Genomic DNA, 25,701 nt, shown 5'->3' on the forward strand with positions numbered 1-25,701 from the left:
TCTGAGAAAAACAGTTTCTCCTCATCTCCGTCCTAAATCTTCTCCCCTGAATCTAGAACCCCTAGTTCTAGTATCACCTACCAATTGAAGCAACTTCTATCTTATCTATCCCTTTCAAAATTTTGTAAGTTTCTATAAGATCCCCTTTCATTCTTCTGAATTCCAGAGAGTATAGTCCCAGGTGACTCAATCTCTCATCATAGCTTAACCCTTTCATCCCTGGAAATCAACCTGGTGAACCTCCTCTGCACTGCCTCCAAAGCCAGTACATCCTTCCTCAAGTATGGAGTCCAAAACTGTACATGGATTGATTAGGGAGAGTCAGTATGGCCTCATGTGTGGTAGGTCATGTCTAACCAATCTTACGGAAATTTTTTCAGAAGTTACTAGGAAAGTGGATGTTGTCTACATGAACGTTAGCAAGAAATCTGGCAATGTCCCACGTGGGAGTCTGGCCAAGAAGGTTCAGTCGCTCGGCATTGAGGATGAGGTAGTAAATTGGATTAGACTTTGTGGGAGAAGACAGAGAGGGTAGTAGAGGGTTGCCTCTCTGACTGGAGGCCTGTGACTAGTGGTGTGTCACAGGGATTAATGCTGGGTCCTTTTTCTTTGTCGTCTATATCAATGATAATGCGGTTAACTGGATCAGCAAATTTGCGGTTGACACCAAGATTGGGGGAGTAGTGAATGTGAGGAAGGAGGCCATCATGGCTTACAGAGGGATCTGCGTCAGCTGGAAAAATGGCCAATGGAATTTAATGCAGTCAAGTGCGAGGTTTTGCACTTCAGTAGGTCCAGCCAGGGTAGGTCTTACACAGAGAGCGGTAGGGCACTGAGGGATTTGAGAGTACAGGTCCATAAATCATTGAAAGTGGCATCACAGGTAGATAGGGTTTCTAAAGCAAGCTTTTGGCACATTGGCCTTCATAAATCAGTTTATTGTGTGCAGGGGCTGGTATGTTAACTTGAAGTTGTATAAGACATTGGTGAGGCCGAATTTGGATTATTGTGTAGTTTGGTCACCTACCTACAGGAAAGATGTAAACAAGGTTGAAAGAGTGAAAGGATGTTCCCTCATCTGGAGGACCTGAGTTGTAAGGAAAGATTGAATAGGTTAGGGCCGTATTCTTTAGAACGTAGAAGACTAAGAGGAGATCTGATAGAGGTATGCAAAATTATGAGGGGTATAGATAGGGTAAATGCAAGCAGGCTTTTCCCACTGAGGTTGGGTGGGACTACAACCGGAGGTCATAGATTAGGGTGAAAGGTGAAAAGTTTAAGGGGAACATGAGACAGAACTTCTTCACTCAGAGGGTGGTGAGAGTGTGGACTGAGCTGCCGGCACAAGTGGTGCATGTGAGCTCGATTTCAATGTTTAAGAGAAGTCTGGGTAAGTACATGGATAGTAGGGGTAAGGAGGGCTATGGTCCAGGTCATCGGGAGTTGGCATTTTAAATGGTTTTCAACACGGACTAGATGGGCCGAAGGGCCTGTTTCTGTGCTGTACGACTCTGTGACCATCCCTGTGAAACCTCATACCCATTTGGGGTGGTGGTATATCTGAGAAGTGATGTGTTGCATTGGAGAGGATCCAGAGGCAGTCCTCAGGAACAGTCCCAGGAATGAAAGGGTTAACGTATGTCTGAAGGCTCTGGGCCTGTACTTGCTGCAGTTCAGAAGAATGAAGGGGGATCTCATTGAAACCTATTGGATAGTGAAAGGCCTAGACAAATTGGACGTGGAGGGGAGTCTAGGACAGGACATAGCCTCAGAGTTGAGGGACATCCATTGAGAACAGAGTCAAGGAGGAATTTCAGTCAGAGGTTAGTGAAGCAGTGGAGTTCATTGCCACAGACAGCTGTGGAGGGGTTTTTATTTCAAGCAGAGATTGATAGGTTTTTGCTTATTCAGGGCATCCAAGGTTACAGGGAGAAGGCAGGAAAATGGGGGTGAGAGGGATAGTAACTTTGCCATGACCTTTCTCTGTGACCCCTCTCAACCCCTTCCCCAGCTCTGTCTGACCCTTCCTCTCTGATCTTCTCTCTCTCTTTCTCCCCCTTAGGGAGCCAGGGACCCCCGCAGGGAGCTGGAGAAGCTGAGGGTAAGACGACAGCGGCTGGAAGCTGAGCTGGAGGCAGCGGTCGGTCGGACACAAGCGGCCGGATACAGAGAGAAGGTTCCGGAGAGGATCCAGCTGGAGCACGCACGGAAGGTGGTGATAGGGATGGGGACAGTTTGCGCTGGGGGAGGGGATTCTGATGCGGGAGGAGGGGGGCTGTGAACAGGACCTGTACTGAACCCCCCCCCCCTAAAATCTGCCCTCATTACCCCACCCGTTTTCTTGGTCATCGTCCCACGTCCCTTGCCCCCTCCTCCACTCCACAACTCACCTTACTTGCCTCAGTTCTCAACACTCCTCAATCAATTCTCCTCTTGCTCTCTCAATACTTCCCTCCTGTTCTCTCTCCCCTTCCTCCTCCTCCATCCCCTTTCGCTCCCTTTCTCCCCCCCTCCCACTCCCTGTCCTGCCCCACTTTCTCTCGGGTGGTCCAGGGGTTGAACGGAGGTGCTGGGTGCCTGTCCCACGCTGACTGACCCGCTGTCTCCCCCTGCAGGCAGAGGCCATCCGGGAGGAGTTGCAGCGAGTGATGGAGGCAGAGAGGGGACTGGAGCAGATGCTCCGCAGCTCGAGCTGAGGAGACTGGGGTGGGGAGAGAGCCCACGGCTGCCACACCCCTCACTGACTGCCCCGCCCAGACCCAGAGGGAGAGAGGACAGTGTGTGAGACCCTCCACAGTACAATGGTGTCTACGGGTTGGGTTAGGAACTGTCGCCCAGTGACCACGGCTTTGAGGATCCATCTCACGCTCACTGGAGTCTCACCGCGGTCTGGTTCACTCTGTTTTACAGTCTCCTTCCTTCCCGTCTCCTGCAGCTCTGTGGAATCTGCACGTTCTTCCTGTGACAGTCTCGGTTCCCACCATCTCCCCGTGGGTGCTGTCATTTCCTCTCCCTTCACACCAACAGGCCAGTTGTTGGGATGGTGAGTGTGTGGGGAGGGTCCAGGGAGAATTGAGGAAGAGGAAGGCATTGGGCTGGAGAAGATGGGCACTGGGACTGCCTGAGGGCTGGCATGAACCCGGCGGGCCAAATGGCCTACCAGCGAGGTGGTCAGATTGCCCCGCAGACTGCTTCCAATGTGTGCGTGTGTCCTCCAGAATCAGTGATGCAAAGATGTGTGACCCTGTGCGTGAAGCAATGCCTCCTGTATTCAGTCCTTGAAGTCTGACCCCATCCTTGCACCAATGTCTCCAGCCTCAAGAAATGGCCTCTCTGCATCCCTCTCCTCCTCCTTCCCAAAGGCCAGCTTCAGTGATCCCCCTCCGCTCCCAGCTGGGCCCAGCTCTGAGGGCCTCAGGCATTGCCCCACTGGGATGTCCCTCACACGAGTCTTCATCTCCCCTGTACTCCAGCTGCCGAAGGACATCAGCCCCTCCTACAATGAAGGTGGGTGTACAGGGGAGACCAAAGCTGCCACCCGGAGATGTCAGCCCCTCCACATCTGCTGCCTTCTGCTTTGCACAATCCTCCAGGGAGGGGGGGGGAGGGAGATTTGAACGGTGCTGGTACATCGGAAATTCGATCAACAGGGTAAACCAGGACCGGTGCAGGAGCCAAGTTTGAGAGCAAGGCAGTGGGAATCTTTGCAACTTTAATCATGGTTGAAATAGCGGTGCCTGGTGCTGTCCAGCTCAAATAAAATACGTTTCTCACAGGAGGCTCCAACGGAAATATTCACTTGCATTTTAACTAAAAACAACACCAAAAATAAATAAACAACTGATCTTTATTATAAACACAAGGAATTCTGCAGATGCTGGAAATCCGGAGTAACACACACAAAATGCTGGAGGGACTCAGCAGGTCAGGCAGTATCTATAGAAATAAAGAAAGTGACGTTTTGGGCTGATACCCTTCATCAGGGCTGGAGGGGAAGGGTGAGGAAGCCAGAATAAGATGGGGGCGGGGGAAGGAGGAAGATGGTGACTTGTGAAGCCAGGTGGAAGAGGGGAGATGAAGTTAGAAGCTGGGAGGTGAGAGGTGGAGAAGGTAAAGGGTTGGAGATGAAGAAATGTAACAGGAGAGGAGAGTGGACCATGGGAGGAAGGAGGAGGGGCACGGGGGGGGGGGGGTGATAGACTGGTGACAAGAGGTAAAAGGCCAGAGTGGGGAATTGGAGAAGATGGATGGGGAAAAAATGACTAGAAATTGGAGAAATCGATGTTAATGCCATCGAGTTGGAGGTGAGGGTGGCCCCATCTTGGCAGAAGAGGAGGCTGGTATATGAGAATGGGGATTGGAAGTAAAATGGTTGGCCACTGGGAAACCACACTCCTGACAGATGGAACTTATCTTTATTTCACTTTTCAAAAGTTTAACATCGGGTGGTGGTGGTGAGAGTGGAGCTAACTTGTTGGAAACACTGGGGACGGCATCCAGAAGGTGGTGCTATCCAACTCTATGCTATTGGACACCCCACTTTCAGAGAAGGGTTTGGGCCAGAAGGCGCTGTAGCACTCAGAAAGAGCCCCTTCACCCCATCATATACTAGTCCTGTTTAACCAGGATTTGGTCTGAATGGTGTTAACCCTCCCAGACTCCGACTCTGTGTAGGGATCCGGGAGGGTTGTGGTCACCGGGCCAGGCTCATTACCCAACACCAGGTCCAGTACAGCCCCTCCCTCCTCTTGTTTGACTGTCTACAGATTGATTTAAGAAACCCTCCCGATGCACCTAACAAATTATGCCCCATCTACTGCTCAGAAGGTCCCAGTTTATATTAGGGAAGTTGATAAGAAACCTGTTATTTTTATACCTTTCCTTAAGCTGCCTGTATATCTGTTCAATGTCTTAGTGGCTATTGGAGGGTCTGTAATCCAATCCAATTCTTCCTCTTTTTGAATTCTACCAATACAGACTCAGTGGACGAGCTCTCCATTATGTCCCTCTGAGTGTAGCTGTGATGTTGTCCCTGATTAGTAGTGCAACTCCCCCACCTCTCTATCTTTTCTAAAGGATCAGACCTTCGGGATACAATCCTGTTTCTCTCTCTCTCAACCAGATCTCTGTGACAGCCACAGCATCATAGTTCATGTACTGATCCATGCGTTAAGTTCATCACCTTTACTCTCAATACTCCCAGCATTAAAATACACACACTTCAAACTAGCTGTCCTATCATATCAATTACTTTGTTCCTGCTAGTTTTACTGGCCCTGGCATCTACTGTCCTCTTCATCCCTCCACTTTCTCACCTAGAGCTCTGGTTCCCTTCCCCCTGCCAAACGAGTTTAAAACCCTCCCGAGTAGCACTAATGAACCTCCCAGCCAGGATATTGGCTCCCCTCCAGTTTCAGTGCAACCCGTCCCTCTGTACAGGTCACCCCTGGGGCAGAAAAGGTTCTGGCGATCCAAGAACCTGAAGTTCTGCCCCCTGCACCAGTTCCACAGCTAGTACTGTCATACTATTCCCACCTTGACTTGCACCTGGCACCAGGAGTGATCTGGAGTTTACTACCGTGGAGTCCTGCTCTTCAACCCCTTTCCCAACTCCATCAACAGTACTCTCTGCATAGGACCTCTTCCCCATTCTACCTCTGTCATCAGTACCAATTTGCACTATGATTTCCGGCTGCTCACCCTCCCCCCAAGAGCATTCTGCAGGTGCTCTGAGATATACTGGACCCCACTGGCTGGGAGGCAACACACCATCCTGTTGTCTCTTTTGCAGCCACAAGATCTCCAGCTCATCTCCCTATCAAGTCTCCTATCATCTGGGTGCTTAGCATTCTCAAAGAGGAGTGTGAGCAGCTGAAGTCTTGGTACATAATGGCGCCAATGACATAAGTAGGAAAAGGGAGGAGGTCCTGGAGAGAGATTAGGGAGCTAGGTCGAAAGTTTAAAAAGCAGGACCTCCAGGGCAGTAATCTCTGGCCTGCTGCCTGTACAATTTGGCAGATTAATGCGTAGCTGAGGAATTGGTGTAGGGGGCAGTGGTTCATATTCCTGTATCATTGGGATCTCTTCTGGGGAAGGTATGACCTGTACAAAACGGATGGGTTACACCTGAACCCGAGAACCTTGTGGACCAATATCCTTGTGGGCAGGTTCGCTGGAACCATGAGGAATGGGTTTAAACTAACTTGGCAGGTGGTGTGGTGTGGAAATTAAGGATAAAGCAGTTGGTATACAAACAGAGGCAGCTTGCAGAGAGATTGTCAGGAAGGAGAGGCAGATGATAGAGAAAACTAGTCAGCGGAATGAGTGTGCAGTGTAATGGACACAATCAAAATGGGGATGAGTTCAGGATTGAAGGTGAATAAACTTCTTGGGCTTCCAGCCTGGTACAGGTATTGATTATAAGTCATTTTGATGACAAACACTGCTATTTTCATCAGGGATGATACCTGGGCAGGTCTAGGCCAGTGGTATTTAATACTCTCATCGTCCATCCCTCCTAATAATTAGTCCTCATCCAATCAGGTTTGCATTCTCATTATTTACAACTAAATTCCAGTTCTTATTTAGAGCGAGACCTTTGTCTTTGTTAAAATTCTTTTGCTCTATTTTTATTTCAATGGCTTCCTTTACCAGGCTGTTCCAGGCACAGAACAGTAGTTTTGTGCCATTGAATCCATTCCTATAACTATTGCCAATGCAATGTTGTGCTACCACCAAATTTTCCAGGTAACCAAAACAGATACTGTTCACCTGTGCTCTTTGATGCGGGTTTCCAGCGTGCGTCCCGTCTGGCAGATGTACGCTGTTCTACATTCACAGGCAATCCTGTAAACACCAGCCATACTGAGTCCCAGGTCATCTTTTTTTAATTAAAACTTTTTTTATTGAGTTTTCAAATAATTACAGAAATAGAAGAAAATATATGAAAAAAATATATATATACCCTTCCCCCCTCCCCTCTAACATCCCTATAGAAAAAAAGAAAGAAAAAAGAGAAAGAGTGCCTGGATATCGGAAGATCCCCACATGCTCCATGGAGTTCATAATAACTTTAGTATATATACTTATTTATTTCCCCAAATAACCAATTATTTCATCTTCAGAGCACCTATATATTTAATCCTGTCTTTTGTAAATAAGGGCACCAAATTTTCAAAAATGTTTCATATTTATCTCTTAAATTATAAGTAATTTTTTCAAGTGGAATACAGCTATAAATTTCCTTCTTCCAACGATCTATACTTAAGTATGCATCCAATTTCCAAGTTACTGCAATAGCCTTTTTGGCTACTGCTTTGACCCACATAAGCTCTGATTTGAGCTTCCTTATGGGTTTGTGGATGGTATTTCTCTGGAATTTCTTAAGGATTTTGGCATTCTTTCCAGAAACCATGGAAATATAGGGAAGACAGGCAGTAGCGAAGGGTTCCTCCTTATTACACTTCCTGGTTTTCTCATCAGCTCTTTTAAGGGCCCAACTGATTTCCTTCACCTTGTAGCCATTCTGTAGGAGTTCTGTGCTTAATTGTCTTATTTCCTCGGGGAGACTCTGGCGGTGTTGCAATAGTCATGGGGGATTTCAATATGCCAGTAGATTCAAAAAATCAGATCTCAGGAGGGAGAATTTGTAGAATACTTACAAGATGGCTTTTTAGAGCAGCTTCTGGTGAAGTTCACTAGGGGATCAGCTATTCTGCAGTGGCTGTTGTGCAATATACCAGATTTGATTAGGGAGTTTAATGTACAGGAATCCTTAGGAGGTAGCAATCATAATATGATCAATTTCACCCAGCGATTTGAGAGATAGAAGCTAAAGTCAGATCGATCAGTATTACAGTGCAGTAAAGGGAATTACAGAGGCATGAGAGAGAAGCTTGCCAATATTGATTGGAAGGGGACACTAGAAGGGATAATGGCAGAGCAGCAATGCCTGAAGTTTCTGGGAGCAATGTGAAAAGACCTGGATAGATACATCTCAAAGAAGAAGTATTCTAATTGCTGGATGACACCACTAAACCAACGTAAAAGAAACGAGAGGGCATGTAATAGACCAGAGCAAAACTATCAGAAGCAAGTAAAAAAGCCATAGGGAGTGAAAAGATGAAAGAAGGTAAGCAAGCCAATAACATCAGAGGATAGCAAATGTGTGTGTGTTTTTTTAGATCTATAAAATAAGTGAGATTAGATATCGGACTACTGGGGTGGTAGTAATGGGGGACAAGGAAATGGCAGATGAAGTGAATAAATATTTTGCATCAGTATTCACTGTGGAAGACACTATCAGTATACGGGATGTTCGAGAATGTCAGGGCAGAAGTGAGTCCAACTGCTATTATTAGGGAGATGGTACTTGGGAAGTTGAAAGGTCTGAAGGTAGATAATCATGTCAATCAGATGGAGTACACCCGAGGATTCTGAAAGAAGTAGCTGAAGAGAAAGAGGAGGCATTATTGATGATCTTTCAAGAATCACTAGATTCTGCCATGGTTCCACAGGACTGGAAAATTACAAATGTCTCTCCAGTTTTCAGGACAAGAGGGAGGCAGAAGAAGGGAAATTATAGGCCAATTAGTGTTTGGGAAGATGTTGGAGGTGATCATTAAGGATGTAGTTTTGGTGCACTTGGAGGCACATAATAAAATGTGCCAACGTCAGCGCGGTTTCCTTAAGGGAACATCTTGCCTGACAAATCTGTTGTAATTCTTTGAGGAAATGAAAAGCAGAAAAGACAAAGGAGAATTGGTTGCCTTTGACAAGATAACATTCGTGAAGCAGCTTAGCAGGATAAGAGCCCATGGTATTACAGGAAAGATACTAGCATGGATAGAACAGTGGCTGATTGGCAGGAGGCAAAGAGTGGGTGTAAAAGGAGCCTTTTCTGGTTGGCTGCTGCTGACTAGTGATATACCACAGGGATCTGTGTCGGGACCACTTTTTACATTGTATGCCAATGATGGAATTGAAGGCTTTGTGGCCAAGTTTGCAGACAATGCACAGATAGGTGAAGAGGCAGGTAGTATTGTGGAAGTATGGAGTCTGCAGAAGGGCTTAGACAGATCAGAATGGGCAAAGAAGTGGCAAATGGAATACAGTGCATGGACATGCACTTTGGTAGAAGGAATTAAAGTGCGACTATTTTCTAAACAGGAAGAAAATTCAAAATCCTGAGGTGCAAAGGGACTTGGGAGTCCTCATGCATGATTCCCTGAAGGTTAATTTGCTGGTTGAGTCGGTGGTGAGGAAGACAAATGCAATGCTTTATTTCAAGAGGACAAGAATACAATGCAAGGATGTAATGCTGAGGCTTTTTAAGGCATTGGTCAGACTACACTTGGAGTGCTGTGAGTAGTTTTGGGCCCTTTTTCTAAAAAAAAAGGATGCGCTGACATTTTAGACGGTTCAAAGGAGGTTCACAAAAATGTTCACATGAGTTGTGTTTGACAGCTTTGGGCCTGTACTCACTAGAATTTAGAGATCACACAGAAAGCAATCAAATATTGAAAGGCCTGGATAGAGTGGATGTTTCCCATAATGGGGGGAGGGGGAGAATGCTAGGGTTGGAGAGCACAATGTCAGAATAGAGGGACAGCCATTTAGAATGGAGATGAGGAGGAATTTCTTTAGTGAATTTGGAATTCATTGCCACAGGGGGCTGTGGAGGCCAAGTCATTGGGTGTATTTAAAGTGGAAATTGATGGATTCTTGATGTCAGGATGTGAAAGATTACAGGGATAAGGCAGGAGAATGCGGTTGAGAGAGAAATGGATCAGCCATGATTAAACGGCGAAGCAGACTCGAAGGGCTAAATGGCCCTTCCTAAATCCTTCCCTGCCGGGCCTCAGCACCAGCCACAGCGCCACTGGCTTCGGTTGCTGTGTCTTGATAGGTCACGCCATCGCCACTGGGGTATAATTGTTGCTGAGGGGAATGACCACAGGGGAACCCTGGACTGACCCTTACTTCTGGTCGTCACCTATCTGCAGCCTACACTCTACTCTGGGTGTGGGCAGCTGTGAGATTTTCTTTTGCCTCCCGGATAGTCCTAAGTACATCCAATTCCTTGACTTTGTCAGTCAATTTAAGTCGGAGGTACTTCCCACTCATTTTACTGGAGCATTCCACCACCTTATCCATGCTTCCTACACTTTCAGGATTGACGATTTACAGGCAAGAACAAAAATCCCACCCGCTCCCTGTGTCTTAGAGCTCTGAGTTCCGCACTCACCTAGATCACTTACTTACTCGGCCTCTAGCCGCCGAGCTTGTCATACCTTTGGCTCTAACTTAAACTTAGAGCTCTAACAGAATCAGCTCTAACACTGATGCCGTGCTGGATATCTCTATCAACCCCTGCATCCTGCCTTATCTCCACTCACTGATGTAAGGCACATCCCGATTTACTCCCGCTGAACAGGAGAAAATCTGCAGATGCTGGAAATCTACAACACACACTAAGTGCTGGAGGAACTCAGCAGGCCCGGCAGCATCTACGAAAGAAAAGTACAGTCAACGTTTCGTGTCGACACGCTGCGGCAGGACTGCTGTTGCGCCCCTCCAGCAATTTTGTGTGTTATTCCTGCTGCCCAGTAAAGTTGTCCATCAATCATCTGGCACCTCACCGTGGCCAATGAAAATTAACATCTACATCGGGACCTAGCAATTTCTTTCTGTGGCAACCTAAGATACGCGGCAGTTCTGACGGGTCTCGGCCCGAGAGGGCACTGTTTATAAATGACCTGCTGAGTTCCTCCAGCATTTTGTGTTATGAAATGTCTATCGTTTGTCTGATCTTGACCATCAGTGATACTTCAACCTTTTTTTTGCCCTGCACAGTATACTCAGCCATACTTTCCAAGCTCAAGGGTCCCACTTTTTCAATATCTGCTTCATTCTGCCGCTTTTTTTAAATCCTTCATGAAACCCTTGCTATCCTATCCCTGTCCCTGTCCGTGCATGGTCCAATCTTGCCACTCACACCTCTCAATGTCATGCTGCAACAGTAGAGGGAAAGCTTTGAGCAGTTGACCCGAGATCACCACTGCCGAATTAGACTGGGCGACCCCACGCTGACGTGTATCGCCTTTTCTGTTAGTGGGTTGACCGGGGTTCAGTCGCCCAGAGGAAGCGTTGCTCCCCGACCAGTCGCCGTCTGTCCCCGCCTCAGACGAGCTGCGGAACGGTCAAGACCACTCAGCTCCACTGGACCTTCGCTTGCATCTTTGGGGGATTTAACCCCTCCAGCTCAGCTGAAGTCGGTTAGATCCGACTACCTCCGGTCGCCACCCCAAACCTCCCGGTTCTGTGCCAGACCAGCAGCGACGCGATAGAGGGAAGCCCTTGCCCACACCTACCTTCATTTGAGCCCTTTCTTTCTGATTGGCTGGCGGAGACGGTAACATGCGGACAGATTGATGAGCGGGCCAATAACATACACGGCAACACGTCATGCCTCAACTCTCCAATCAGTACCGGCGGTACTCCCGGTGTTTCCGGATTCCTAAAGTCAGCGTGTCTCCATATCCCGTAACCGAAGGTGGGCCCCGAACTCCCGCAGGTGGAGTGCCGGCGGGAGTATTAACAGATGGAGGAAGTTTTTACCCTGGGAAATCCCACCCCCTACAGGCCGACCCGAATGTACGAAAGCAGCCAATGTTCAGTGCAAACTCCCTCCCCGGGGAAATGGGATAAAAGAATCTTTCTTAATAATTTTGGAGATTTTAAAAATTCAATAGAAAATATTTCATTTTCTCCTCCAAACCCAGTCTTTTGTTTCTTTGCATCTCTCATTCTGTCCCTGATTTTGTCATGACCACACTACTCTGACGTACACTTCCTGGTTTTATTTAAGTTATTTCAGTGTGATTCGATAAGGAGTTAAACAAAGCTTGCTCAGTTGACATAATTCCCAAGTGTCCTTAGACCTGGGTGAGGCAGTTACTCGAAAACAAACCAAAACCTCAGAGAGACTTGGGAAGGAAGGGTAAGCCTTTGCGTGGATTGAGGGGTATATACGCCCATGACGGGTACAGATTGATTAAATGCAAGCAGACTTTTCCCACTGAGGTTAAGTGGAACTACAACTGAAGGTCAGGGTTAAGGGGAACATGAGGGGAAACTTCTCCACTCAGAGGGTCGTGAGAGTGTGAGCGCCAGCGGTGCATGCGAGCTCAATTTCAACGTCTAAGAGAAGTTCGGATAGGTACATGGGTGGTAGTGGTATGTAAGTAGAGAGTTTAAATGATTTGGCATGGACAAGATGGACCGAAGGGACTGTTTCTGTGCTGACTTTTCTATGACGCTACCTCTTCCCGCATTTAAATCAGAATACTCAGGGATGGTTGGGAAGACTTGGCTACTTTCCTACACTCTCCGACCAGCCCCACCTCCTCTCTCCTTCAATATAGCCAGCGGTGATCCATCAGTTCCATAAAAGCTCCGCTTCAGTCGCCAACACTTAACCTCGTTCGTAACAGATTGCTGGAAGAACACGGCGGTACTCTGTCTTCCGCTCTCGTCTTCCCACCCCCCGCCTCGCACAACACTTTCCAAAAATAAACCGATTTAAATTCCGAGCGATCAATGTGAAACATACAAACGTCTGTGTTTAATGAAATCAGAGAACCAACCCATCACAGCTTTACCGAGAAAAAACCCTCTGGTGAGAGAATAATCACATTTTACAAACGCCCCACCTTTAGAAACAGGTGCTGTGCAAGTCCTAGATGCATATTTTAAATTTATTTACACCGGATGCGACCCAGCGCCCCGCCCCAACACAGGATAGGGGTAAGACCTTGTATGGGAATTGGAACTACCATCATTGGACACGTTTTAGAAATTATAATTTTAGAAATCACAGGTGTGGATGGCGAAAACCTCTCGCAACCGGCTCATTTTCTGAGAGTGCTTTCCCATCCGTAATTTCAATCTCTCCGCACCCCCCTTTTTCCCTGAAAATATCGCAGTCGGCGGACAATTTGGCCACGGGGCCCTTCATCCCTGCGCGCTAGCGGTCACTCCGATTGCCCATTCCACATCCAGACCAGTAACTCTGGTTCTGATCGAGCTGCTCTGTGCGGATATAATCATATATTTATTTATTATTATAAAAAATAAAAATCGCAGCGAGCTCCAGTCTTTTTTCTCACCGCAACTGAGAGCAGGAAGATTTCCTCCGTTCACGTTTGTGGCCCCTTCTCAAATACTCCCCTCCCCCAAGCGGCCGGGATCCTCTCCGGGCTGGCTCGGGGTTGGGCAGAATGAGGATGCGACATCACAAGATGTAAATGGGAGGAGGGCGGGGAAGAAGGGGTATAAACGAGAGGAAGAGTGGATAATAAGCACTCCCCCCGCCCCCGCCCGGCCAGAAGGTGGTGAATCTGTTGGTATTCCAGTTGTCACCTGCCCCAGCCCCTACTCCCCGAGCGGGATGAGTGCCCGTGGTTCCTGCAGAGACCAGGCAATACTCATATCCACCAGAATCTTTGACAGCAGGCCCAAGCTGAACCTTGCACTGACCAATGCACAGCCATCCGTCCAACCTCCCTTCCCCAGAGCTATCTGCCCTCTCCCTGCAGAGATGACAGATGTCCGCCCACCGTAGAGACGACTGACAACTCACATGACCCCATAGCCATCAGAGTCCGATAAACCCACCCCACAGCCATTACTTCCTGATCCTCCCTCTCCCATGGTGTCCAATGTGTTATCAAAATCTCATCTTCCATGTGGTGTCTGACGAACCCAAGGACCCTGTGGTCATCATTTCAAATCTGACTCACCTCCTCCCCCCCCACCACCCTGAGCCACCTGGCCAGAGGTGACTCCTTGTAATCCTCACCCCCTCACTCACTCACCCTTCACTGAGTGCTCCTGTGTAATCCTCACCTCACCCCTCACTCAATCACCCTTCACTGAGTGCTCCTGTGTAATCCTCACCTCACCACTCACTCACTCACCCTTCACTGAGTGCTCCTGTGTAATCCTCACCTCACCCCTCATTCACTCACTCTTCACTGAGTGACTCCTGTGTAATCCTCACCTCACCCCTCACTCTTCACTGTGTGACTCCTGTGTAATCCTCACCCCCTCACCCTTCACTGAGTGACTCCTGTGTAATCCTCACCTCACCCCTCACTCTTCACTGAGTGACTCCTGTGTAATCCTCACCTCACCCCTCACTCACTCACTCTTCACTGAGTGACTCCTGTGTAATCCTCACCTCACCCTCACCCCCTCACCCTTCACTGAGTGACTCCTGTGTAATCCTCACCTCACCCCTCACTCTTCACTGAGTGACTCCTGTGTAATCCTCACCTCACCCCTCACTCTTCACTGAGTAACTCCTGTGTAATCCTCACCTCACCCCTCACTCACTCACCCTTCACTGAGTGACTCCTGTGTAATCCTCACCCCCTCACCCTTCACTGAGTGACTCCTGTGTAATCCTCACCTCACCCCTCACTCTTCATTGTGACTCCTGTGTAATCCTCACCTCACCCCTCACTCACTCACTCTTCACTGAGTGACTCCTGTGTAATCCTCACCTCACCCCTCACTCTTCATTGTGACTCCTGTGTAATCCTCACCTCACCCCTCACTCACTCACCCTTCACTGACAGCACTCCCAGCAACACTTCCCACCCCCTCACTGGAAGCCAGTCAGCCAGCAGGAGGTGGGGGGGGGGGCAGGGGTTGGAAAAAGAGGGTATTAACACTCAAAAAGGGGGAAATCTGTTTTTCTCTACCCTCATCTCTAGGAAGGAAAAAGGAGAGAAAGGGCATAAAGAAAAGAGAGAAGTGAGCAAGAGAGACAAAGGCAGAGAAAGAGAGAGAGGGAAGAGAATGGTGAGCCAGAGAGAGGGGTGAAAAGGGAGAGTGGGGAGCGTAAAGAGGACAGAGAGAGACAGGTGGGGGAAGGGTTGGAGAGGGCTGGGGGCACTTCAGTGGAATGAAGAAGTCCGGCGGGGCTGGGCTAACTCCAGCTGGGGTCGTATCCATTCCAGTCCTCGGGCGGCGCCAGGAATACCCTGCGGCTGCGGTACATGAAAGTGACAACACCCCGGTAGCCAGCTCGGGGTACGCCCGACTTGAGGTCGTCCATGGCGCCCAGGGCTTTGGCGAAGGCCTTGAAGGCATCGCGGGAGGTGTACTGGACGCGGACTTCGGACGACTCGGGCCGCTCGCCCCGTTGCAGCTCCTCCACGCGCAGGGCCGGCGCACTGTACACCTGCTGGCTGAAGGCTGGGTCGTACCGCTCCTTCTGCAGGTAGGACAGGTCCAGGCTGGTGAAAGGCACAAAACGCTCGTTGAGCTTGATGAACTTGAGGTGTTGGTCGAAGAACTGCCCATTGCTGACGCCCTTACGGCCGAAGGTGATGGTGCGGGAGACCTCGGGCCGGATGCAGGAGCGGCCCTGCCTCTGGGCGGGATTCCGCATCCAGTCATCCCAGAAGGCGCCAGGCCACTTGGGCTCCAGCTCCTCCCACATGGAGCGGAGCAGCATCCAGCCTAGGCCGGGGAAGAAATCAGTGCGATAGAGGACCTCGGGCCTTCCGACCTCCACCATCTGCTCCTTGCCATTGTCGTTCCAGGCCGAGGCACACCACAGGCTGGGGTCCTGAAGCAAGAGGGGCCGCAGGGCGCGGAAGTACTCGAAAAAGTCCGGGGCCACCTCCAGGTCGTCCTCCACCACCACGGCGGCGTCGTAGTGGTAAGTGTGGAAGACCTGGTTAAGGGCCCACCGGTAGTGCCGGGCAATGCGGTAGTACCCCTGGAACTTGCGGTGGCCCGCTGGCACGGGTGGTTCACTCAGGTCTGGCTGCCGCAGGTGGAGGAGCTGGTCACCATAGGAGGCGATGACCCGGGCTGTCTCTTCATGGCCGCAGTCCTGGCTGACCAGGATGGGGAAGAGCTCCTTGGAGGGCCGGTGTAGCAGCAACTTATCCAGGCAGCGGCGGATGGTGGGGCGGTCACAGCCGATCACCAGCACGGGCAGAGGGCTGTCTTGGGGCAGAGCTTGACGGGTGGAGGTGGGAGCCGGGGGATGCTGCTTCCCATTCTCTCCTCGGCCCCGACCCCGGCGCCACTGGCTCTGGTGCGCCTGGATCTCCTGCAGCAGCTTCTTCTGGGCCTCCAGTTCCTGCTCCACCTCTTCGGCCACCTTCACCACCTGGCGGGTGAGATCCTCGGGGGCCGGGACACCCCCCTCACCCCCGCCAGCCCCTCCCGCCGGGGGCCGGGCCAGCAGGAAGAAGAGGAGCAGCAAGTTCCAGGCAATGAAGAGCAGCACGCCCCACGCCACCACGTTGCCCCGGCGCAGCATCCTGTGGGGCCTTGGCCGGGCGCGGCTCGACTCCTCGCCGATGTCACTCCATCAACCTGCGGCAGAGACAGACACAGGGTCAGGCTGGCTGAAAGGTAAGCAGCAAGCGGTTCCTGCTCCAGCTGAGAGGGGCGGAGAGGGACAGCGGGTGGAGTGGAATGAGGAGCAGGGGATGGAGGGAGAAAGGCAAGTGGGGGGGTGGAGACGCACGGTGGTGAGTTCAGCCTTCTTGGTAGGAAGGAATGAACTGTAGCAAAGGCTGTTTACATGGTGAAGCCTCCTAAACTCTACGAGGCTTCACCTACTCAATCCTCCTTGGAATGACAGACCTGCCATCCCATCCCAACCAGATGACTTCCTGTTGAACTCCCTCAATATGATGTTTATCCTCTTTTTCTTTCAAGCTAAGTGGACCAAAATTATACACAGTACTGAAGATGTGGTCTCAGCAAGGTCCTATATAATTACAATAAAACATATTTATTGCTGTGGTTAAATCCTCTTGCACCAGAGGCCTGCCATGTTGTGTGCTACACAACAATGGCAGTTAGCATGACGCTATTACAGCTCAGGACACTGGAGCTCAGAGTTCAATTCCAACATCATCTGTAAGGACGTTCTCCCTGTGAACATGCGGTTTCCTCCCACAGTTCAACGATGTACTGGTTAGTTGGTCTTTGTACATTGCCCCAAATCAGTGAGTTGCTGGCATTGCAGCTCGAAGGACCGGAAGGCCTATTCTGAGCTGTCTCTAAATAAATAAATTACCTTTCAATAATATGACTGTGAAAGTTACCCAGGTGCCACTGAACCCCAACGTTTCACAATCTCTGTTTAAAACAAAACCGCAGAATTTCTCACTTTACCTACCTCCTGCAAAATCCCAGCTTGCCCATCCTCTCCCTATACTTTAGGCCCTGGAATCCTGGCAACATCCTTGTAAATCTTTTCTGCACTCTTTCCAACTAATGACACCTTTCCATACAGCAATGTCTCCATCTTGCACATCTGTAATGTAGTGTCTCAACTCCAACACTCAGTGTCCTGACTGAAGGCCAACATGCCAAATGCCTTCTTATTTTTATGAATAATCATTCTCTAGATATCTGGAAATGTTTCCTTCTAAGTTTATACAGAATTCCATTTTGAAAGGTGCCAATGTCCTCTCTGAACCTCCCTTTCAAGCAGTGTTTGCCAGCTGAGGATAATCTGCTGTCCAACACAGTCTCATTTGCACACAGTTTGAACTCTGTTGACAAGCCTCCTCCTCTCTGTGGAAAAACTCTCATCTATATAAAATTATGATGGGTATAGATGGAGTGAGTGCAAGCAGGCTTTTTCCACTGAGGCCAGGGGAGAAAAAAACCAGAAGACATGGGTTAAGGGTGAAGGGGGGAAAATTTAAAGGGAACATTGGGGGGGGGGGGGGGGCTTCTTCACACAGAGAGTGGTGGGAGTGTGGAATGAACTGCCAGATGAAGTTGTAAATGCAGGCTCACTTTTAACATTTAAGAAAAACTTGGACAGGTACATAGATGAGAGGTGTATGGAGGGATATGGGCCAGGTGCAGGTCAGTGGGACGAGCCAGAAAAATGGTTCGGCACAGCCAAGAAGGGCCAAAAGGCCTGTTTCTGTGCTGTAATGTTCTATTCCGTCCACATCCTTCAGAGATTTGAACACCTCTAACAAATCTCTTGATCCTCTCTATTCTGGCCTTGCCAATTCCAACATCATCTCAAGCCCAACTTTAAAGCACCTTAGTATAAGGTAACGATATGAATCTCATCCAGCTTGTGGAAAGGCAGCTGTTTTTTTTCAACAGGGGAAAAATAAGTAGAAGCAAAGGACGTGCTGAAGGAACTCATTGGGTCAAGCAGAGTCTGTGGGGGAAATTGAACTGTTTATAGTTCTTGTCTAAACATGAAATCAGGATCGTGCACTGATTTTCTTGCTCTTTACTGTCTGCGTATGATTAATATCTATGTGTGTCTGCACCCACATGCCTGTGATACTGTTGCAAAAAAGTTTTCCATCAGTTGACAATGAAGAGTTGAGAATGTACTCTGGATCCTGGGAACCTGAAGGGATCCAGTGGGAATCGTGTGTTCCATCTCCAGAGGCACCCCAGCATGGACACGACCTCAGAAAAGGCTAGCAGCCATGATGGACTGACCCCCAAACTGCCTGCTGCTCTGACCCAGTGAGCAAGTACCCTGACCGATGCAGGTTTTGACCCGAAACGTCAATAATTCCTTCCCCTCCCACAGATGCTGCTCGACTTGCTGAGTTCCTCCAGCAGATTATGATGTGTGCTTCTCCAAATTCCAGCATCTACAATCCTTTGCATCTCAAAGATTAGGAGATGCTATCGAGAGAGAGAGAGAGAGATTCTGTAGGTGCTGGAAATCTGCAGCAACACACAAGGTAGCTGATGGGACTCAGCGCACCAGGTGGGAAATAAACAGCCAACATTTTGTCCCCTTTGTAGTCCAGCTTCTTTGTGGACAGATTCCTTGAAGGTACCCCAAAGTAACAGGAATAGGAATTTAAGATGTATTTAAAAAGACATGATAGACAGGGTATTGAAGGATGTAGACCACAGACAGGCAGACATATAGACAATAGACAATAGGTGCAGAAGTAGACCATTCGGCCCTTCGAGCCTGCACCGCCATTTTGAGATCATGGCTGATCAATTCCTATCAATACCCGGTTCCTGCCTTGTCCCCATATCCCTTGATTCCCCTATCCATAAGATACCTATCTAGCTCCTTCTTGAAAGCATCCAGAGAATTGGCCTCCACTACCTTCCGAGGCAGTGCATTCCAGACCCCCACAACTCTCTGGGAGAAGAAGTTTTTCCTTAACTCTGTCCTAAATGACCTACCCCTTATTCTCAAACCATGCCCTCTGGTATTGGACTCTCCCAGCATCTGGAACATATTTCCTGCCTCTATCTTGTCCAATCCCTTAATAATCTTATGTTGCAATCAGATCCCCTCTCAATCTCCTTAATTCCAGCGTGTACTAGCCCAGTCTCTCTAACCTCTCTGCGTAAGACAGTCCAGACATCCCAGGAATTAACCTCGTGAATCTACACTGCACTTCCTCTACAGCCAGGATGTCCTTCCTTAACCCTGGAGACCAAAACTGTACACAATACTCCAGGTGTGGTCTCACCAGGGCTCTGTACAAATGCAAGAGGATTTCCTTGCTCTTGTACTCAATTCCCTTTGTAATAAAGGCCAACATTCCATTAGCCTTCTTCACTGCCTGCTGCACTTGCTCATTCATCTTCAGTGACTGATGAACAAGGACTCCGAGATCTCTTTGTATTACTCCCTTACCCAACTCTATACCGTTCAGATAATAATCTGCCTTCCTGTTCTTACTCCCAAAGTGGATAACCTCACACTTATTCACATTAAACGCCATCTGCCAAGTATCTGCCCACTCACCCAGCCTATCCAAGTCACCCTGAATTCTCCTAACATCCTCATCACATGTCACACTGCCACCCAGCTTAGTATCATCAGCAAATTTGCTGATGTTATTTTCTATGCCTTCATCCAAATCGTTAACGTAAATGGTAAACAGCTGTGGTCCCAATACCGAGCCCTGTGGCACCCCACTAGTCACCACCTGCCGTTCCGAGAAACACCCATTCACCGCTACCCTTTGCTTTCTATCTGCCAACCAGTTTTCTATCCATGTCAATGCCTTCCCCCCGATGCCCTGAGCTTTGATTTTACCCACCAATCTTCTATGTGGGACCTTATCAAATGCCTTCTGAAAATCGAGGTACACTACATCCACTGGATCTCCCCCGTCTAACTTCCTGGTTACATCCTCGAAAAACTCCAACAGATTAGTCAAGCATGATTTACCCTTGGTAAATCCATGCTGGCTCGGCCCAATCCTATCACTGCTATCTAGATATGCCACTATTTCATCCTTAATAATGGACTCTAGCATCTTTCCCACCACCGACGTCAGGCTGACAGGTCGATAATTCTCTGTTTTCTCCCTCCCTCCTTTCTTAAAAAGTGGGATAACATTAGCCATTCTCCAATCCTCAGGAACTGTTCCTGAATCTAAGGAACATTGGAAAATGATTACCAATGCATCCGCAATTTCCAGGGCCACCTCCTTTAGTACCCTAGGGTGCAGACCATTTGGACCTGGGGATCTGTCAGCCTTCAGTCCCATCAGTCTTCTCATCACCGTTTCCTTCCGAATGTCAATCTGTTTCATTTCCTCTGTTACCCTATGTCCTTGGCTCATCCATACATCTGGGAGATTGCTTGTGTCTTCCTTAGTGAAAACAGATCTAAGGTACTCATTAAATTCTTCTGCCATTTCTCTGTTTCCCTTAACAATTTCACTCAATTCATTCTTCAAGGGCCCAACATTGTTCTTAACTATCTTCTTTCTCTTCACATACCTAAAAAAGCTTTTGCTATCTTCCTTTATATTCCTGGCTAGCTTGCGTTTGTACCTCATTTTTTCTCCCCGTATTGTCTTTTTAGTTAAGTTCTGTTGTTCCTTAAAAACTTCCCAATCATCTGTCCTCCCACTCACCTTAGCTCTGTCATATTTCCTTTTTTTAAATGCTATGCAGTCTCTGACTTCCTTTGTCAACCACTGAGGCCCCTTTCCCCCCTTTGAATCCTTCCTTCTCTGGGGGATGAACTGATTTTGCACCTTGTGCATTATTCCCAAGAATACCTGCCATTGCTGTTCCACTGTCTTTTCTGCTAGGCTATCCGTCCAGTCAACTTTGGCCAGCTCCTCCCTCATGGCTCCATAGTTTCCCCTGTTCATCTGCAACACTGACACCTCCGAGCTGCCCTTATCCTTCTCAAATTGCAGATAAAAGCTTATGATCACTACCTCCTATAGTTACAACTGTGGTTGGCACATGCACAATAGTATGAAGGGCCTGTTCTTGTGCTATCTTCTATGAAACCTTTTCAGACAGGTTCACAGATTGTGGGTCTTTTGTCAACACAATGGAAAGTCATGTTTCATGTCCACATCTTACGGTACTACATTTTTTCCTGGGGAGCACCTCAGTCACGGGGGGGGGGGGGGGGTGTGGATACATATATATAACCAATTAGAAAGGGTGACGAGGGACTAATGTGTCAAAAACTGAAGATGCACTGTGGGTTACTGTTTTATAGACAGAATGAGGTTACCAGCAGAGGAATGAACAAAGGACATGTTTCTCTGCTCAGTTCGACCAGGATCTCGCCAGAAAGGCTGGCGAGCGGGAGAGTGCTGAAATGATTTGCTTCTACCTGCTTTGCTGTGCAGACGGAAGATCTTGAGAGCACAGAATATTATAGCATAATGCAGGCCTTTCAACCCACGTTATTCTGCCGACCTTTTAAATTACTCTAACATCAATCGAACTGTTACATCGATTTTAGAGAAGGTTAAAAGGTTAATTTCACCCCATCACCTGAGATTATAGTGGGAATTTCAAAGGGGGTGATGAAGATAAAATGGGCAGTGGGGGGTGCTTGGTTGTAAGGGGGTCAACTGAGGGATTACAGGCTTAATTTAAGAAACGAGTTACTTATTATAAGCATTTGATCCTCAGAGCCTCATAACTGAATAAAATGATCACGTAATCACCTCATCGCTTGCTAATCCACCAGGGGTTCCACAGACCCCTCAGTTAATGGTAGAGGTCCATGGCATAAAAATGGTTGGGAACCAATGTCTTGGACTTTGGCACATTGTAGTTATTAAAAGGCAACACATTATAGTTGCTGGTACATCATGGGAAATCTAGATTGAAGAAATCATGTTATTTCTGAGCCCATTACATCACATTATTGCCATTCACTACTGTAAGTACGCTGTTAGCTAATACGAGATTCCCACACTCTAATCATGCAGTGATGAAATTCCTATGAATTACAGTATCATGTTGAATGGGGTAAAGTTCAGAATCTGCCCTTTGACACAGTTCTCCAGTCCATGGTCAACCAGATATTGCTGCCCCACTTCAGGCAGAGAGCCAGGTTTTGCCTGGCATCATAACTTCCCCTTTTATCGATCTCAGCACTTAACGTTGGATTTAAACAGTAGGTCACTCACCATGGTTTTTAATCCGCAAGGAAAATCACAGAAGCAGACCAAATGAAAAAATGTCGACAGTATAGCGCAGAGTATCTGAAACAGGGATTTATACCAGCAAGAAGCAACCAACAGGAACCAATCTGTCTGTTGTGTGAAAAAGTTTTTTCAAATGCGGTAATTAAACTGTTCAGGCTCCCTGAATATTTGAAGAGAATACACTCTGATAACGCAAACACGAACTTGGCTTATTCTCAGTCACTTCATGAAAACTTTCAGAAACTAAAAACACTTCAATACATATTCGCCAGTACTTCACGACAAAACTGTGATGGTTTGTGTGCTTCAAACAACATTTCATTGCTCATTGTTAAATCTGGAAATTGGAGAACTGATTCTGCCAGCAGTAAAGGAGGTTCTGAGTATAGTTTTGTACAAGTCACCAGACCGACTCTGCAACAACTCTGTTCAAAGATGAATAGATGAAATGTCTGAGAATGTGGAGGACACATTGTGCAACATATTTAGGGTAACAGAATTTGCTCTGCAGTTGGATGAGTCAACTTTGCCAGGCAACGAATCTTCACTTCTTGGTTATGTTCGCTTCATAAAACATGAAAGCATGGTTCGAGAGTTGTTACTTGCAATGGGACTAGAAACAGGTATGAAGGAGAGTCAATATTTCAGATTATTGAGCAAATTATTGAGCCTCTACTACCAGATCTGGCAGGGCAGTCCATGCACCAAAACTCCCTGATTAAAAACAGGAACATCTCCCCCATACTTTCCTCCAATTACCTTAAAGTTATTTCCTCTTGTATTAGCCACTTCCACCCTGGGTAAAAATCTTGGGCTAACCACTCAATTCCTGCCTCTATCATCCTGTACTCCTCCATCAAGTCAGGGATTTTTAATTACAAGGATAGTCGTGCTGATATGAACACAAGCCTTGGTCCTGTGACTAGGAGGTGGGAGCTCGGTTCCAAGGACTGGGCTTGCAGAAAACAATCCTGACAAGCAGATGATAGGCTAGAGATCAGAACCAATTAGTGGAAAGAACTTGTTTAATAAGATGTCTCAAAATGACTGACATCTTCTACTAAAAATAAAACTTGATTTATCACAAATAAAGTCAGATATCTAAAAAGCTGGGGGAGTCTATTTTGCTTGATAGATCCATGCTGGTATGATCTAGGACTGGCCAATGAGGAAATAAAGAAATGTTTATCTGCCTTGGTCTGATAACTTCTGTTATCACCAGCTGTGTTTCTGTTACTGTTTAATTAAGAGTCACTAACAAACTGTTAGTTCAGTTATGGTTCACCTGACAGTCAGTAGCAGATGTCTGTTTTTTTTAAATCTTGTGAGGTACATATTCTAAAACCAGAGAGACAAGATACTGAGCAGGGCAGAGAAATCACATCTCCACTTGAATTTTTTTCAGGTAAGAATTTTGAGGTACAAGGAACAAAACCAAACGAAGGCAAAACATGGTTCAGAAATGCCATGATCTAACAAATCAACAGGATCATTTGAATGCTCTCCTTGCATCTCCAAGTCTGTGATTCAGGCTTTAGTTATATATACCTTTACTCTGTATTTATCTCTTACTGTGTTTCAACTGTGGATTGACGGATCTCTACACTGATCGAATTCTGCAGTCTATTCTATTTTCCTTGGGGTTTATCACCCGATGTCCATTTTCTGTTCTTCTCATCTTAAAATAATCTTACTTACATCATTACACCTTACATTACAACAAGGCCAAGATAAGGTGAACATAGAGAGGATGTTTCCACTGGTGGGATAGTCTAGGACTAAAGGGCATAGCCTCAGAATGAAAGGGTATCCATTTAGAATGGAGCACGAGGAGTAACTTTTCTAGCCAGACAGAATCAGAATCAGAATCAGGCTGAATATCATTGGCATGAAATTTCCTGTTTTACGGCAGCAATACATTGCAAGACATGATTTAAGAACTTATAAATTACAATACAAATATATTTTAAAATAAATTAAATAAGTAGTGTAAAAAGAGCAAAACATTGTGAGGAATACTCAATTGGTTCACTGTCCATTCAGAAATCTAATAGCGGAGTGTGTTATCTTCAGGCTCCTGTACCTTCTGCTTGATGGAAGCAATGAGAAGAGAGCATGGCCTGAATGATGGGGGTCTTTAATGATGGATTCCACCTTTTTGAGGCAACATCTTTTGAAGGTGTCCTGGATGCTAGAGAGCTTTGTGCCCCTAATGGAACTGGCTGAGTTTACAATTTTATTACTCATTTATGAATCCTGTACAGTGGCCCATCCATACCAGTTGGAATGCTCTCCACAGTACATCTATAGAAATTTGCAAGGGTTTTGGTGACATACCAAGTCTCTTCAAGCTCCTAATGAAAAATAGCCACTGTCATGCTTTCTCTGAATCTGTGGAATTCATAAATGCAGACAACTCTGTTGTGTATATTTAAAGTGCAGGTTGCTGGATTCCTGATTAGTAAGGGCTATGAGGAGAAGGCAGAAGAATGAAAATAAATCAAAATGATTGAATGGTGGAGTAGACTTGATGGGCCGAGTGGCCTGACTCTGCTCTATGTTTTATAGTCTTATTAACAATTCATCACTTAAAATTGTTGTTCTCTGTGTCGAGGATGTATTGTCCAGAGTGGGTTAGCAGTTTCTACTTAACGTCAACATCTCGGATGATCTGTCGTGGGAGCAGCACTTTGATGCAAACACGAAGGAGGCAGACCTTAGGGAACTTGGCATGTCACTAAATACTCTGACTAACTGTGGAAAGTATCCTGACTGGCTGCATCACGGCCTGGTATGACAATTCCAATGCACAAGAACACAAGTGGCTGCAGACCTCTTCACCACTGACAGCATCTACAGCAGGCGCTGTCTTGAGAAGGTGGCATCTATCTTCAAGGAACCCCACCATCCGGATCATGTCCTCTTCTCACTGGGTGGGAGGGATCAAGCCTGAAGTCCCATACTGCCAGGTTGAGGAACAGCTACTTTCCTACAACCATCACGGTTTTGAACTAACTGGCACAACTTCACCCTACCTCAGCAATACAGACCACCTCTTGCACGACCATGAACCCAACTTTGATTGTCATCATTTAGAGAGTGGAATAAACCGGGACAAGACCCTTCATCAGGACTGGAAAGGAAGTGGGAGGGGACAGAAGCCAGGATAAGAAGGTAGAGGGAGAGGGAGGAGTACAAGCCTATCTTCTTATTCTGGCTTCTGCCT

The 25,701-nt window shown here is 47.4% G+C and overlaps 2 protein-coding genes across 21 annotated transcripts in view; one reads left to right on the forward strand and one right to left on the reverse strand.

Moving 5' to 3' along the window:
• vars2 (valyl-tRNA synthetase 2, mitochondrial) overlaps positions 1–3,775 on the forward strand; it is a 45,700-nt gene extending 41,925 nt beyond the window's left edge. The window contains exons 28-29 of the mRNA XM_073032334.1: positions 2,063–2,212; positions 2,616–3,775. Coding sequence (XP_072888435.1) covers positions 2,063–2,212; positions 2,616–2,696 — 231 coding nt within the window. The 3' untranslated portion in view covers positions 2,697–3,775. The remainder of the gene's footprint in view (positions 1–2,062; positions 2,213–2,615) is intronic.
• The window catches only part of LOC140718494 (alpha-1,3-mannosyl-glycoprotein 2-beta-N-acetylglucosaminyltransferase-like), a 74,519-nt gene that overhangs the window by 4,861 nt on the left and 43,957 nt on the right, over positions 1–25,701 (reverse strand). For 4 of the 20 annotated variants that reach the window (XM_073032372.1, XM_073032386.1, XM_073032382.1 and 1 more), the window contains one exon: positions 14,951–16,401. The exons of 1 other annotated variant lie outside the window; for it this stretch is intronic. In XM_073032372.1, the coding sequence (XP_072888473.1) occupies positions 14,996–16,345 (1,350 nt within the window). In that variant the 5' untranslated portion in view covers positions 16,346–16,401 and the 3' untranslated portion in view covers positions 14,951–14,995. 15 more of the 20 variants (XR_012096710.1, XR_012096709.1, XR_012096725.1 and 12 more) reach the window with 14 other exon arrangements.

This window comes from Hemitrygon akajei, chromosome 2 (genome assembly GCF_048418815.1).
Source record: "Hemitrygon akajei chromosome 2, sHemAka1.3, whole genome shotgun sequence".
Taxonomy (NCBI): Eukaryota; Metazoa; Chordata; class Chondrichthyes; order Myliobatiformes; family Dasyatidae; genus Hemitrygon; species Hemitrygon akajei.